Source organism: Nematostella vectensis, chromosome 8 (assembly GCF_932526225.1).
Source record: "Nematostella vectensis chromosome 8, jaNemVect1.1, whole genome shotgun sequence".
Lineage (NCBI taxonomy): Eukaryota > Metazoa > Cnidaria > Anthozoa > Actiniaria > Edwardsiidae > Nematostella > Nematostella vectensis.
In genome coordinates, this window is record NC_064041.1 from 3,509,828 (window position 1) to 3,524,345 (window position 14,518).

Genomic DNA, 14,518 nt, shown 5'->3' on the forward strand with positions numbered 1-14,518 from the left:
TACATGTATCACATGCGATCCAATTTAACAAACTTACTTGGATGCACGTTATTTTCTTGCGAAAAGAAAATAAAAAGAAAAAAAACAGCATTATTGCCGGCCGAAAACGAATAAAGTGAGAAATGTGATTTGATAATGGCGAACAGTAAAGGAAATATGGAGATATAGAAAAAAAAAGGATGGCCAACAATAGTAGTAATTTCGACTTAAATAATTCAATACTTAATACTCGTCCTTTATGCAGGGTACACCATTCGTAAACCTAGAGGGGGGACACAATGCTCCACTTTACTCCGTGGATATGGGCAAGAAGGTGCAGCTACACATCAAGGTAAAAGCGACGTCAGATGGTGATGGTGATGGTGATGGTGGTGGTGGTGGTGGTGGTGATGGTGATGGTGATGGTGATGGTGATGGTGAGGATTTAGATGATGATGATGATCATGATGATGGTGATTGTGTTTTGCTGTTTTGTATTGAATTGAAAATGACTTTTGCACTTTATATTAATTATGTTTTTGGTGTTATATAGCTAAATGCGTATATGGGCATGGATTGGAAGGGTGACATCGAGTTAAGCCGCGACATGGATGAGCTGACCACCTTCACACTTTCACCCACGGCAAAAGACACTCATCTACGGCCCGTGGTAAGAACCCTTATAATACGGACACTCATCTACGGCCCGTGGTAAGAACCCTTATAATACGGACACTCATCTACGGCCCGTGGTAAGAACCCTGATAATACGGACACTCATCTACGGCCCGTGGTAAGAACCCCTATAATACGGACACTCATCTACGGCCCGTGGTAAAAACCCTTATAATACGGACACTCATCTACGGCCCGTCGAAAGATTCCCTATAATACGGACACTCATCTACGGCCCGTCGAAAGATTCCCTATAATACGGACACTCATCTACGGCCCGTCGAAAGATTCCCTATAATACGGACACTCATCTACGGCCTGTGGTAAGAACCTTGGTAATACGGACACTCATCTACGGCCCGTGGTAAGAACCCCTATAATACAGACACTCATCTACGGCCCGTGGTAAGAACCCCTATAACACAGACACTTTGATGCGGCCCTGTGGTAAGAACCCCAATAATATGGACACTGGGTGTTTGTGTAACCCACGTTGCGTCAAAATAAATCATTCGATTTTATTTCCTACTAATTTGCGTGTTCGGTCCTGTCCATCACAGGAGCTAGGCGTGTTCTCGCAGAATGATGGCACAATGAATGTCACGCTGTACAGCCCCTACTGGATGGTCAACAAGACCGGGATGTTCCTGGAATACAAGGTTATTTGTTATTGGTGTTTTTAAACATTGTTTTACCCATTGTCATTTTTTAGTCATTCATGAGGAAATCATTCAAATAAGGAAATCTCAATAACATGGAATGAGTTATTATGAATGAGTTACCATTTAGAGCTCCTTGGTTGAATGACGTTATCGTGGATAGAATGCACCAACGTTTCTTTTAAGTCCGTGTACAACACAAAGACTTTTAACACCGTCCCAGTTATTAGATTCTTTTATCCTCAATTAACAATTTTATTTTGATATACCATCCTGGATCGTTTAAACGGGCACTGGCATGGTGAAGAGTGTTATTTTGCCAATCTTAAAACAGTCAACATAATGCGGAATAATTAAAACAACTATCCAGTTTGATTGAATGCAAAGCAGTAGAGCCGGCCACGCCGCTTCTGGTCATTCCCTTACAATATCGTGGTTTAAGCGCCTCACATCGGGAATGGATTGAAAAAAGTTCTTTAGGTTTTTGAACAGGCTGTGTCGTTTATGGAGAATTGGTTTATATCTTTTTATTACCCTTAAGAAAAGTAATCACAAAATTTTACTTTTTGTTACACACTTTTTCATATTTCATTGAGCTTTCTTAGAAAAAACGCGCGAGTGCCCCATTAACGTTTAGTTCTGAACCAAATTCCAGGCTTCAGACGACGATATCGCCATCCCACACGCGGATTCGCTCAAGGATGCAGTGATCTTCTCCTACCGCGGCAAGGGCAACATCTTCGCCAAGAAAACGGTAACCCTCAATAACATGACCACACCTTCACCTAGAAAACAGTAACCCTCCCTAACATGACCACACCTTCACCTAGAAAACAGTAACCCTAACTAGCATGACGACACCTTCACTTAGAAAACGGTAACCCTAACTAGCATGACGACACCTTCACCTAGAAAACTGTAACCCTAACTAGCATGACGACATCCTCGCCAAGAAAACGGTAACCCTCCTTAACATGACCACACCTTCACCTAGGAAACGGTCACCCTAACTAGCATGACGACATCCTCGCCAAGAAAACGGTAACCCTCAATAACATGACCACACCTTCACCTAGAAAACGGTAACCCTCCCTAACATGACCACACCTTCATCTAGAAAACGGTAACCCTAACTAGCATGACGACACCTTTACCTAGAAAACGGTAACCCTCCCTAACCTGACCACATCTTCGCCAAGAAAACGGTAACCCTCAATAACATGACCACACCTTTACCTAGGAAACGGTCACCCCAACTAGCATGACGACATCCTCGCCAAGAAAACGGTAACCCTCAATAACATGACCACACCTTCACCTAGAAAACGGTAACCCTCCCTAACATGACCACACCTAGAAAACGGTCACCCTAACTAGCATGACGACATCCTCGCCAAGAAAACGGTAAACCTCCCTAACCTGACCACATCATTGCCTAGAAAACGGTAATCCTCTCTAATATGACCACACCTTTGCCAAGAAAACGGTAACCTTCACTAATATGACCACATGTTCGCCAAGAAAACGAAAACAATCCCTATCATGACCACATCCTCGCCAAGATAACGGTAACCCTCCCTAACATGACCACATCCTCGCCAAGATAACGGTAACCCCCCCTAACATGACCACATCCTCGCCAAGATAACGGTAACCCTCCCTAACATGACCACATCCTCGCCAAGATAACGGTAACCCTCCCTAACATGACCACATCCTCGCCAAGATAACGGTAACCCTCCCTAACATGACCAAATCCTCGACCAGAGAACGGTTACACCTCTTATCTTGACCAGGCCTTCGCAAAGGAAACGATAACACTCCTATCACTCCTACCACATCTTTTCTAAGAATTGTCAACTCTCTCTAACATGACCACATCTTTATGTTTACAGACAAGGGTCCGTATGTCTGGCTCGGAATGGTCCGGTAAGTTCTCTCTGGATACTGTTGGCAGCGGAGGGTCCATCAAGATCAAGAAAGACGACAAGGATTTCGAGGTGATCAGTTTATTTAATTGTGTTTTTTTTTTTCTGTGTGTGTGTTTTTTTTTTTTGGTTTACGTGTTTTTTTTTTATTTACGGTGGTTTATAACAACATATATTTTATATTTATTATAGTTTATAAGTAATTGTTAGACAGATATTTAATAAAACACGAGTCATGCATGAGCGAGAGTCTAGCTGTGGGGCTCACTGCAATGACACGCTGTGAGGTCTTCTCTGCGTATAAAATAATGGGATCTATTTGTCTCGTACAACAAAAAGTGACAAGAATAGTGCGTGTATGATACGACATTATATAAAACGATATTACACGATATGAAGCAACACGATATGTTATACGAGCTTACACGATACACGACACGATCTGAATCGACTCAACATGTTATGATTTTACTTAACGTGACAAGACACGAGATAATGCAATACTACACTATATGATACTATCCTACACGATGTGAAACGACACCATGTAATATGATAATACACGATTTGAAGAGACACGAAATGATGTATGATGCTACTGTTATAATATGCGATGATACGATACACACTATACCCTTTTTGGATCGTATTTATATGGATAAATTTTACATGGAAGTCTATTCCTGTACTTTCTCCATGGATGACGTTGTTAGCTTCACAGAGAGTGTCCAGACTTAAAGGCCTTCCTGCTTTTATCCAACAGATTGGTGTACAGATCACTCTGTCGTACTTCAGCCTGACCAAGGTGGTGGAGTTCACGCCCTTCCATCTGATCGATAACCACACGGAGGTAAGTTGAACAATGATAATTATTACACTTCCATATAATCGATAACAACATGGAGGTAAGTTGAACAATGATAATTATTACACTTCCATATAATCGATAACCACACGGAGGTAAGTTGAACAATGATAATTATTACACTTCCATATAATCGATAACAACACGGAGGTAAGTTAAACAATGATAATTACACTCCCATACATTCGATAACCACACGGAGGTAAGTTAAACAATGATAATTACACTCCCATACATTCGATAACCACACGGAGATAAGTTAAACAATGATAATTACACTTCCATATATTCGATAACCACACGGAGGTAAGTTAAACAATGATACTTACACTAATAGCGATTGTGGCTGTTGGCAATACAATACATTGGCAATACAATACAGTAAAGTGACATTGCAAAGGGCTACAAAAGATATTAATGTATGTTGCATGTAGTTGGTACAAATTGGAAGCTGTTTTACCTGTTGTACTTTCGTTGTAGTTCCCAGTTTCCTTGTGTGAAGCCCCGGACAACTCCAATTTAATTTGGACAACAGTCAAGCCAGGCGAGGTAAGTGGCAACAGTCAAACCAAGCGTGTCTATGTATGATTTACCATCAGTCTGCCCATCATTAACCATCATGTGCTGTGTTTGTATTATAGTGCATTCCGGTCTAGCCATCGTTTACCATCATGTGCTATGCTTGTATTCTAGTGCATTCCATTCTGGCCATCGTTTACCATCATGTGCTATGCTTGTATTCTAGTGCATTCCGTTCTGGCAATCGTTTACCATCATGTGCTGTGCTTGTATTCTAGTGCATTCCGTTCTGGCCGTCCTTACTATCATGTGCTATGCTTGTATTCTAGTGCATTCCGTTCTGACCATCGTTTACCATCATGTGCTATGCTTGTATTCTAGTGCATTCCGTTCTGGCCATCCAGGGTACCTCCCAAGGACCTTGTGGTTCGACTGGGAGACAGCACACGTGAGTCATCTCGCTTCAACTTCGAACCAGACGTGTCCATTCTGCTGCGGATGGAGGGCAAGGTTAGTGTTAAGCAGGTTTCCTTGCCTATTGCTCCTTTATGTATTCTAGTGCATTCCATTCCATTCTGCGCTTGGATATTGTTCGTGTTCCCAAGGTCCCCATATCCCTTGCTTTTTTAGGTTTGTTTAGTATCCCAAACTTAAGTGCTGGGTTCGTGAAATCCAGATTCAGGTCCCCCCTTATCTCCCAAGCCATGTCCTTATTCGTGTTGATTGTTCGGCTTACCGGGGTTCTGTTTACCAGGTCGGCGCCCTGAGTGTGGAGATGATCAGCAAGGACTCGGCCGCGATTATGACTTTCTGTCCGTACTACGCAGGAGCGGCGCCAATCAGAATCGAGAACTGCACCGACCTCGAGATCTGCTACAAACAAGACAGGTATGGCGTCACAAATAAGGTCCGTGGTATACCATGTCACGTGAGGTTAGGTGTTAAAAAAAGATTAGGTATAGGGTAAAAAAAAAGGGTCACGTGGTATACCAAGTCACGTGAGGTCAGGTGTTAAAAAAAGATTAGGTATAGGGTAAAAAAAAGGGTCACGTGGTATACCATGTCACGTGAGGTCAGGTGTTAAAAAAAGATTAGGTATAGGGTAAAAAAAAAGGGTCACGTGGTATACCAAGTCACGTGAGGTCAGGTGTTAAAAAAAGATTAGGTATAGGGTAAAAAAAAGGGTCACGTGGTATACCATGTCACGTGAGGTCAGGTGTTAAAAAAAGATTAGGTATAGGGTAAAAAAAAGGGTCACGTGGTATACCATGTCACGTGAGGTCAGGTGTTAAAAAAAGATTAGGTATAGGGTAAAAAAAAGGGTCACGTGGTATACCATGTCACGTGAGGTCAGGTGTTAAAAAAAGATTAGGTATAGGGTAAAAAAAAGGGTCACGTGGTATACCATGTCACGTGAGGTCAGGTGTTAAAAAAAGATTAGGTATAGGGTAAAAAAAAAAAGGGTCACGTGGTATACCAAGTCACGTGAGGTCAGGTGTTAAAAAAAGATTAGGTATAGGGTAAAAAAAAAGGGTCACGTGGTATACCAAGTCACGTGAGGTCAGGTGTTAAAAAAAGATTAGGTATAGGGTGAAAAAAAAAGGGTCACGTGGTATACCAAGTCATGTGACGTCAGGCGTTAAAAGGTCAGTAAAGGTAAATTGTCGAGACACAGGGATACTCCTGAACAGCTGCTCTTGACCAAGTGGTATCTTAATTAATGTATTGGAAGGAGCAGGGATCATGGAAAAATCCATGATGGACTTACATTAGTTCTGTTATAGCACGTAACACGTGCTAAACCGTGGAAATTGCATTCTCTACACGTGGACTAATGGTATCGTTTTAACACGAAGCACGTGCTAATCCCAAGAAACTGCATTCTGTACACGTGGTATCTTATAGTATCTTATAATGTAGTGAAGGGAGCACAGGGCACGTACTCAGCCCAGGAAAGTGCATTCTGTACACGTGCACTAATAGTATCTTTTATTGCAGTGAAGGGAGCACGGAGCACGTGCTAAGACCAGGAAACTGCATTCTGTACACGTGGGGCCGTCCAATGGACAAGAAAGTGTTCATGTGGTACGCAAAGGGTGAAGACCAAAAGAACAGACGCATCACGGATCTTATTGGCGTGAGTATTTTCGTAGTTGATTTTGGTGACCTGCCGAATATAGGGCTTTGTGACCAACCGGAGTCACTTTTACCTTTTCACTTTAAACAGTTGAACGGTTGTCGTATGACCAAATAAGGTAGTAAATACTTTCGATCAGGAAGCTCGCATAACACTCGAATAAAGTAAATAGCAGATGAGTTGCACTTTTTTCTTACCCAAGGCGTAAGGAGGCGGAAGGATTTCAAATAAGATACGAGCAAGAATATGTTTTTCATTGAGCCTTTCGGTCCATGGTGGTGAATATGTGCATTTAAAACCCCTGATGAACATATTTCACAATCATATCCTGGATGATATTCCACAAGGCAACACATACTCGTCGTCACTTGACGTGCCGTCTTTAGCGATATCCTGCGAGTGACGTCACACGCCTGCTTATGTTGCAGACAATACAAAATCGTAGTAAATCGATTTTGTTTTTGCATACATCTTCTGTCAGCGCTTTTTGGTGCGCCAGATATGTAGACAGGTAACCCTTTTTGCAGACAGAACCGTGATTCGCGCCCAGGACCACGCGAGCTCCAATCAGCAACTTGTTTTTCTATTTACTAAGAATTCTTTACTTTCACTCAACCGTTTGAAAAAAATAATAATTCGACGTCTCTATGTGCTTCATATGACAGATGCGCGCCTAAAACTTGCATTAGAAAACGATTTAGTCGTTTACGACTTGCCCGCTACAACTCGAGTCGTTCAGTGTAAATCAGCCTGCGACTCCGCTACGATGCTACGAAAATCGTGTGTAATTCAGGGCTAAGGCAGGTCGCATACGACTGAATCGTGCTGTCTTAACCACGTGTAACAGGTCGGCCACGGTGCCTTTGAGGTCAAAGACAAGTCGTACTTTTGGGCGACCTTCCTCGACGGACTACAGCGAGTGCTGCTCATTATTGACGACTTCACACTAGCCTACAGGGCTCAAGTGGTAAGTTGCGTGACAGAAGCAACGTGATAAGTTGCGTGACACAAGATAAGGGTGGGTTGCGTGACGACACATGATTTCAGGGACATTAGACAAATTGTAACGTGACAAAAAGGGGCGTGATTATTTTTGTGACATTTGGCAAGTGTTAAGTTGCGAAGCATATACCACTTAATTAGTCGCGTGGCATTGCATTTGTGATAATTTGCGTGAGGTAAGGCATGTGATGAGTTGCGTGACATTAGACAAGTGGTAGCTTGTGTGATATAATTTTTGTGACATTTGACCAGCGGTAAGTTGCGTGACTGGAAGTGACTGCAATTAATTATTTTCATTTGCGTGACATTAGACGTGTGGTGAGTTTATATAGACTAGTTTATAGTGACTAGAAGTGGTTCGCATTTGACGCCTTCGCGCTCTCCTTTATGGCACATATGGCTAGATGCGTGACATAGGACACATGCCTGCGTGACAGAGTTACTTATTAGCAGTGGGTTACATGATAATTGCATAATTGCATAATTACTTGGCGACAGTATAAAGAGATAATCCTCTCAAAAATATCGCCTTGCTCCTTTGCGAAAGTGTGAAAATTCTCCCTGTTGTATTTTGTAGGAAGTTCCTGAGCGCATCTCTCAGGAGATAAGTCTGAACTTGCAAGCAATTGGCTTGTCCCTCGTCAACAACGAGAAGAGCATCGAGGTTGCCTACATCGGCATAACACCGTGAGTAACGCTACCACCGTGACATAGAATTTGACTTACCATGACCGTGACATAGACGGTGACATGGACTGCAACCGTGACATAGACCCTGACACGGACCGTGACATGGACCATCACCGTGACAAAGACCATGACATGGACTGTTACCGTGACATAGATCGTGACATGGACCGTTACCGTGACATAGAGACTGTGACATGGACCGTCACCGTGACATAGACCGTGACATGGACCGTCACCTTGACTTAGACCGTGACATAGACCGTGACACGGACCTTCACCGCGACATGGAACATCACCGTGAGATAGACCGTGACATGGAACGCCACCGTGACATACACCTTGACCTTGCCTTTGACCTTGCCCTTGACACGAGCCTGTTTGACCTTCAATACGACCATGATCTTGAATTCAACCTTTGACTGCGTGACTGTGAGGGTGACTTAAACATTGACCATGTAACTGTGAGAGTGTGTTTCCCCTGATCATAGGCATGACTTTAATGTTGATCACGTGACAGTGAGCGTGAGTTTTTCCCCTGGTCATTAGCGTGAATTTAATCGTGAGCTTTTGAGCGTGTATGTGTCTCTGACTGTGACTTGCTGATTATAGCCGTAATTGTGATCAATCCACTGGTTCCTCATTGAGACAGTGATAGCATTTTTTACATCGTGACCGTAGCCATGCCCTTTAAACCGGTTTTAATTTATAACTAAACCTTCATAGAAGAAGGTGTAGTTAAAGTGTCTTCAATTCATGCTATGCCATGTCAGATCTTTGTCTCTTCTTACCTGAGTTCTAACACTTTCTTCTAGGAGCCAGATCATCTGGGAGGAGACAAAGAAGAAGGGTCGCTGGAAGGCGCTCAAAATGCGCATATCTGAGCAGCTCGAGGTAGCTTACACGCGGGTACAGCAAGTGACTTCCGTTGGAGGAGAGCCCAACTTCCGACAGAAGCTCAGCGACATAGAGGTTAGATATAGAGAAGCTGTTAGGGTGAAATGTTGGGGTTATATAGGAAGTCTATTGGGGTTAAATATATGGTGTATATGGGGGCTGTTAGGGTGGAAGATGGGGTGTATATGGGGGCTATTAGGGTGGAAGATGGGATGTAAAGGGGGGCTGTTAGGGTGGAAGATGGGGTGTATAGGGGGGCTGTTAGGGGGGAAGATGGGGTGTCTAGGGGGCTGTTAGTGTGGAAGATGGGGTGTCTAGGGGGCTGTTAGGGTGGAAGATGGGGTGTCTAGGGGGCTGTTAGGGTGGAAGATGGGGTGTCTAGGGGGCTGTTAGGGTGGAAGATGGGGTGTCTAGGGGGGCTGTTAGGGTGGAAGATGAGGTGTCTAGGGGGCTGTTAGGGTGGAAGATGGGGTGTCTAGGGGGGCTGTTAGGGTGGAAGATGGGGTGTATGGGGGGCTGTTAGGGTGGAAGATGGGGTGTCTAGGGGGGCTGTTAGGGTGGAAGATGTGGTGTATGGGGGGCTGTTAGGGTGGAAGATGGGGTGTCTAGGGGGGCTGTTAGGGTGGAAGATGGGGTGTCTAGGGGGCTGTCAGGGTGGAAGATGGGGTGTCTAGGGGGCTGTTAGGGTGGAAGATGGGGTGTCTAGGGGGGCTGTTAGGGTGGAAGATGGGGTGTATAGGGGGGCTATTAGGGTGTAAGATGGGGTGTATAGGGGGGCTGTTAGGGTGGAAGATGAGGTGTATAGGGGGGCTGTTAGGGTGTAAGATGGGGTGTCTAGGGGGGCTGTTAGGGTGGAAGATGAGGTGTATAGGGGGGCTATTAGGGTGTAAGATGGGGTGTATAGGGGGGCTGTTAGGGTGGAAGATGGGGTGTCTAGGGGGCTGTTAGGGTGGAAGATGGGGTGTCTAGGGGGGGCTGTTAGGGTGGAAGATGGGGTGTCTAGGGGGCTGTTGGGGTTGAAGATAGGGTGTATAGGGGGGCTATTAGGGTGTAAGATGGGGTGTATAGGGGGGCTTTTAGGGTGGAAGATGGGGTGTCTAGGGGGGCTGTTAGGGTGGAAGATGGGGTGTCTAGGGGGGCTGTTAGGGTGGAAGATGGGGTGTCAAGGGGGGCTGTTAGGGTGGAAGATGGGGTGTATAGGGGGGCTGTTAGGGTGGAAGATGGGGTGTATAGGGGGGCTATTAGGGTGTAAGATGGGGTGTATAGGGGGGCTGTTAGGGTGGAAGATGAGGTGTATAGGGGGGCTATTAGGGTGGAAGATGGGGTGTATAGGGGGGCTGTTAGGGTGGAAGATGAGGTGTATAGGGGGGCTGTTAGGGTGTAAGATGGGGTGTCTAGGGGGGCTGTTTGTGTGGAAGATGAGGTGTATAGGGGGGCTATTAGGGTGTAAGATGGGGTGTATAGGGGGGCTGTTAGGGTGGAAGATGGGGTGTCTAGGGGGCTGTTAGGGTGGAAGATGGGGTGTCTAGGGGGGCTGTTAGGGTGAAAAATGGGGTGTCTAGGGGGCTGTTAGGGTGGAAGATGGGGTGTATAGGGGGGCTATTAGGGTGTAAGATGGGGTGTATAGGGGGGCTTTTAGGGTGGAAGATGGGGTGTCTAGGGGGGCTGTTAGGGTGGAAGATGGGGTGTCTAGGGGGGCTGTTAGGGTGGAAGATGGGGTGTCAAGGGGGCTGTTAGGGTGGAAGATGGGGTGTATAGGGGGGCTGTTAGGGTGGAAGATGGGGTGTATAGGGGGGCTATTAGGGTGTAAGATGGGGTGTCTAGGGGGGCTGTTAGGGTGGAAGATGAGGTGTATAGGGGGGCTGTTAGGGTGGAAGATGGGGTGTATAGGGGGGCTATTAGGGTGTAAGATGGGGTGTATAGGGGGGCTGTTAGGGTGGAAGATGGGGTGTCAAGGGGGGCTGTTAGGGTGGAAGATGGGGTGTCTAGGGGGCTGTTAGGGTGGAAGATGGGGTGTCTAGGGGGGCTGTTAGGGTGGAAGATGAGGTGTCTAGGGGGCTGTTAGGGTGGAAGATGGGGTGTCTAGGGGGGCTGTTAGGGTGGAAGATGGGGTGTATGGGGGGCTGTTAGGGTGGAAGATGGGGTGTCTAGGGGGGCTGTTAGGGTGGAAGATGTGGTGTATGGGGGGCTGTTAGGGTGGAAGATGGGGTGTCTAGGGGGGCTGTTAGGGTGGAAGATGGGTTGTCAAGGGGGGCTGTTAGGGTGGAAGATGGGGTGTCTAGGGGGGCTGTTAGGGTGGAAGATGGGGTGTCTAGGGGGGCTGTTACGGTGGAAGATGGGGTGTCTAGGGGGGCTGTTAGGGTGGAAGATAGGTTGTATAGGGGGGCTGTTAGGGTGGAAGATGGGGTGTCTAGGGGGGCTGTTAGGGTGGAAGATGGTGTGTCTAGGGGGGCTGTTAGGGTGGAAGATGGGGTGTCTAGGGGGGCTGTTAGTGTGTGAGATGGGGTGTCCAGGGGGGCTGTTAGGGTGGAAGATGGGGTGTCTAGGGGGGCTGTTAGGGTGGAAGATGGGGTGTATGGGGGGCTGTTAGGGTGGAAGATTGGGTGTCTAGGGGGGCTGTTAGGGTGGAACATGGGGTGTATGGGGGGCTGTTAGGGTGGAAGATGGGGTATCTAGGGGGGCTGTTAGGGTGGAAGATGGGGTGTATAGGGGGGCTATTAGGGTGTAAGATGGGGTGTATAGGGGGGCTATTAGGGTGGAAGATGAGGTGTATAGGGGGGCTGTTAGGGTGTAAGATGGGGTGTCTAGGGGGGCTGTTAGGGTGGAAGATGAGGTGTATAGGGGGGCTATTAGGGTGTAAGATAGGGTGTATAGGGGGGCTGTTAGGGTGGAAGATGGGGTGTCTAGGGGGCTGTTAGGGTGGAAGATGGGGTGTCTAGGGGGGGCTGTTAGGGTGGAAGATGGGGTGTCTAGGGGGCTGTTGGGGTTGAAGATAGGGTGTATAGGGGGGCTATTAGGGTGTAAGATGGGGTGTATAGGGGGGCTTTTAGGGTGGAAGATGGGGTGTCTAGGGGGGCTGTTAGGGTGGAAGATGGGGTGTCTAGGGGGGCTGTTAGGGTGGAAGATGGGGTGTCAAGGGGGGCTGTTAGGGTGGAAGATGGGGTGTATAGGGGGGCTGTTAGGGTGGAAGATGGGGTGTATAGGGGGGCTATTAGGGTGTAAGATGGGGTGTATAGGGGGGCTGTTAGGGTGGAAGATGAGGTGTATAGGGGGGCTATTAGGGTGGAAGATGGGGTGTATAGGGGGGCTGTTAGGGTGGAAGATGAGGTGTATAGGGGGGCTGTTAGGGTGTAAGATGGGGTGTCTAGGGGGGCTGTTTGTGTGGAAGATGAGGTGTATAGGGGGGCTATTAGGGTGTAAGATGGGGTGTATAGGGGGGCTGTTAGGGTGTAAGATGGGGTGTCTAGGGGGGCTGTTAGGGTGGAAGATGAGGTGTATAGGGGGGCTATTAGGGTGGAAGATGGGGTGTATAGGGGGGCTATTAGGGTGTAAGATGGGGTGTATAGGGGGGCTGTTAGGGTGGAAGATGGGGTGTCAAGGGGGGCTGTTAGGGTGGAAGATGGGGTGTCTAGGGGGCTGTTAGGGTGGAAGATGGGGTGTCTAGGGGGGCTGTTAGGGTGGAAGATGAGGTGTCTAGGGGGCTGTTAGGGTGGAAGATGGGGTGTCTAGGGGGGCTGTTAGGGTGGAAGATGGGGTGTATGGGGGGCTGTTAGGGTGGAAGATGGGGTGTCTAGGGGGGCTGTTAGGGTGGAAGATGTGGTGTATGGGGGGCTGTTAGGGTGGAAGATGGGGTGTCTAGGGGGGCTGTTAGGGTGGAAGATGGGTTGTCAAGGGGGGCTGTTAGGGTGGAAGATGGGGTGTCTAGGGGGGCTGTTAGGGTGGAAGATGGGGTGTCTAGGGGGGCTGTTACGGTGGAAGATGGGGTGTCTAGGGGGGCTGTTAGGGTGGAAGATAGGTTGTATAGGGGGGCTGTTAGGGTGGAAGATGGGGTGTCTAGGGGGGCTGTTAGGGTGGAAGATGGTGTGTCTAGGGGGGCTGTTAGGGTGGAAGATGGGGTGTCTAGGGGGGCTGTTAGGGTGGAAGATGGGATGTCTAGGGGGGCTGTTAGGGTGGAAGATGGGGTGTCTAGGGGGGCTGTTAGGGTGGAAGATGGGGTGTCTAGGGGGGCTGTTAGTGTGTGAGATGGGGTGTCCAGGGGGGCTGTTAGGGTGGAAGATGGGGTGTCTAGGGGGGCTGTTAGGGTGGAAGATGGGGTGTATGGGGGGCTGTTAGGGTGGAAGATTGGGTGTCTAGGGGGGCTGTTAGGGTGGAACATGGGGTGTATGGGGGGCTGTTAGGGTGGAAGATGGGGTGTCTAGGGGGGCTGTTAGGGTGGAAGATGGGGTGTCAAGGGGGGCTGTTAGGGTGGAAGATGGGGTGTCTAGGGGGCTGTTAGGGTGGAAGATGGGGTGTCTAGGGGGGCTGTTAGGGTGGAAGATGAGGTGTCTAGGGGGCTGTTAGGGTGGAAGATGGGGTGTCTAGGGGGGCTGTTAGGGTGGAAGATGGGGTGTATGGGGGGCTGTTAGGGTGGAAGATGGGGTGTCTAGGGGGGCTGTTAGGGTGGAAGATGTGGTGTATGGGGGGCTGTTAGGGTGGAAGATGGGGTGTCTAGGGGGGCTGTTAGGGTGGAAGATGGGGTGTCTAGGGGGCTGTTAGGGTGGAAGATGGGGTGTCTAGAGGGGCTGTTATGGTGGAAGATGGGGTGTCTAGGGGGGCTGTTAGGGTGGAAGATGGGGTGTATAGGGGGGCTATTAGGGTGTAAGATGGGGTGTATAGGGGGGCTGTTAGGGTGGAAGATGAGGTGTATAGGGGGGCTGTTAGGGTGTAAGATGGGGTGTCTAGGGGGGCTGTTAGGGTGGAAGATGAGGTGTATAGGGGGGCTATTAGGGTGTAAGATGGGGTGTATAGGGGGGCTGTTAGGGTGGAAGATGGGGTGTCTAGGGGGCTGTTAGGGTGGAAGATGGGGTGTCTAGGGGGGCTGTTAGGGTGGAAGATGGGGTGTCTAGGGGGCTGTTAGGGTGGAAGATGGGGTGTATAGGGGGGCTATTAGGGTGTAAGATGGGGTGTAGTA

The 14,518-nt window shown here is 47.9% G+C and overlaps 1 protein-coding gene across 2 annotated transcripts in view; it reads left to right on the plus strand.

Moving 5' to 3' along the window:
• Positions 1–14,518, plus strand: part of LOC5505864 (intermembrane lipid transfer protein VPS13A-like) — a 78,333-nt gene that overhangs the window by 45,992 nt on the left and 17,823 nt on the right. For both annotated transcript variants that reach the window (XM_048731024.1, XM_048731025.1), the window contains 13 exons: positions 245–331; positions 533–649; positions 1,215–1,313; positions 1,969–2,067; positions 3,209–3,313; positions 4,005–4,091; positions 4,587–4,655; positions 5,007–5,135; positions 5,380–5,513; positions 6,624–6,762; positions 7,610–7,729; positions 8,342–8,451; positions 9,267–9,423. In XM_048731024.1, the coding sequence (XP_048586981.1) occupies positions 245–331; positions 533–649; positions 1,215–1,313; positions 1,969–2,067; positions 3,209–3,313; positions 4,005–4,091; positions 4,587–4,655; positions 5,007–5,135; positions 5,380–5,513; positions 6,624–6,762; positions 7,610–7,729; positions 8,342–8,451; positions 9,267–9,423 (1,452 nt within the window). The remainder of the gene's footprint in view (positions 1–244; positions 332–532; positions 650–1,214; positions 1,314–1,968; positions 2,068–3,208; positions 3,314–4,004; positions 4,092–4,586; positions 4,656–5,006; positions 5,136–5,379; positions 5,514–6,623; positions 6,763–7,609; positions 7,730–8,341; positions 8,452–9,266; positions 9,424–14,518) is intronic.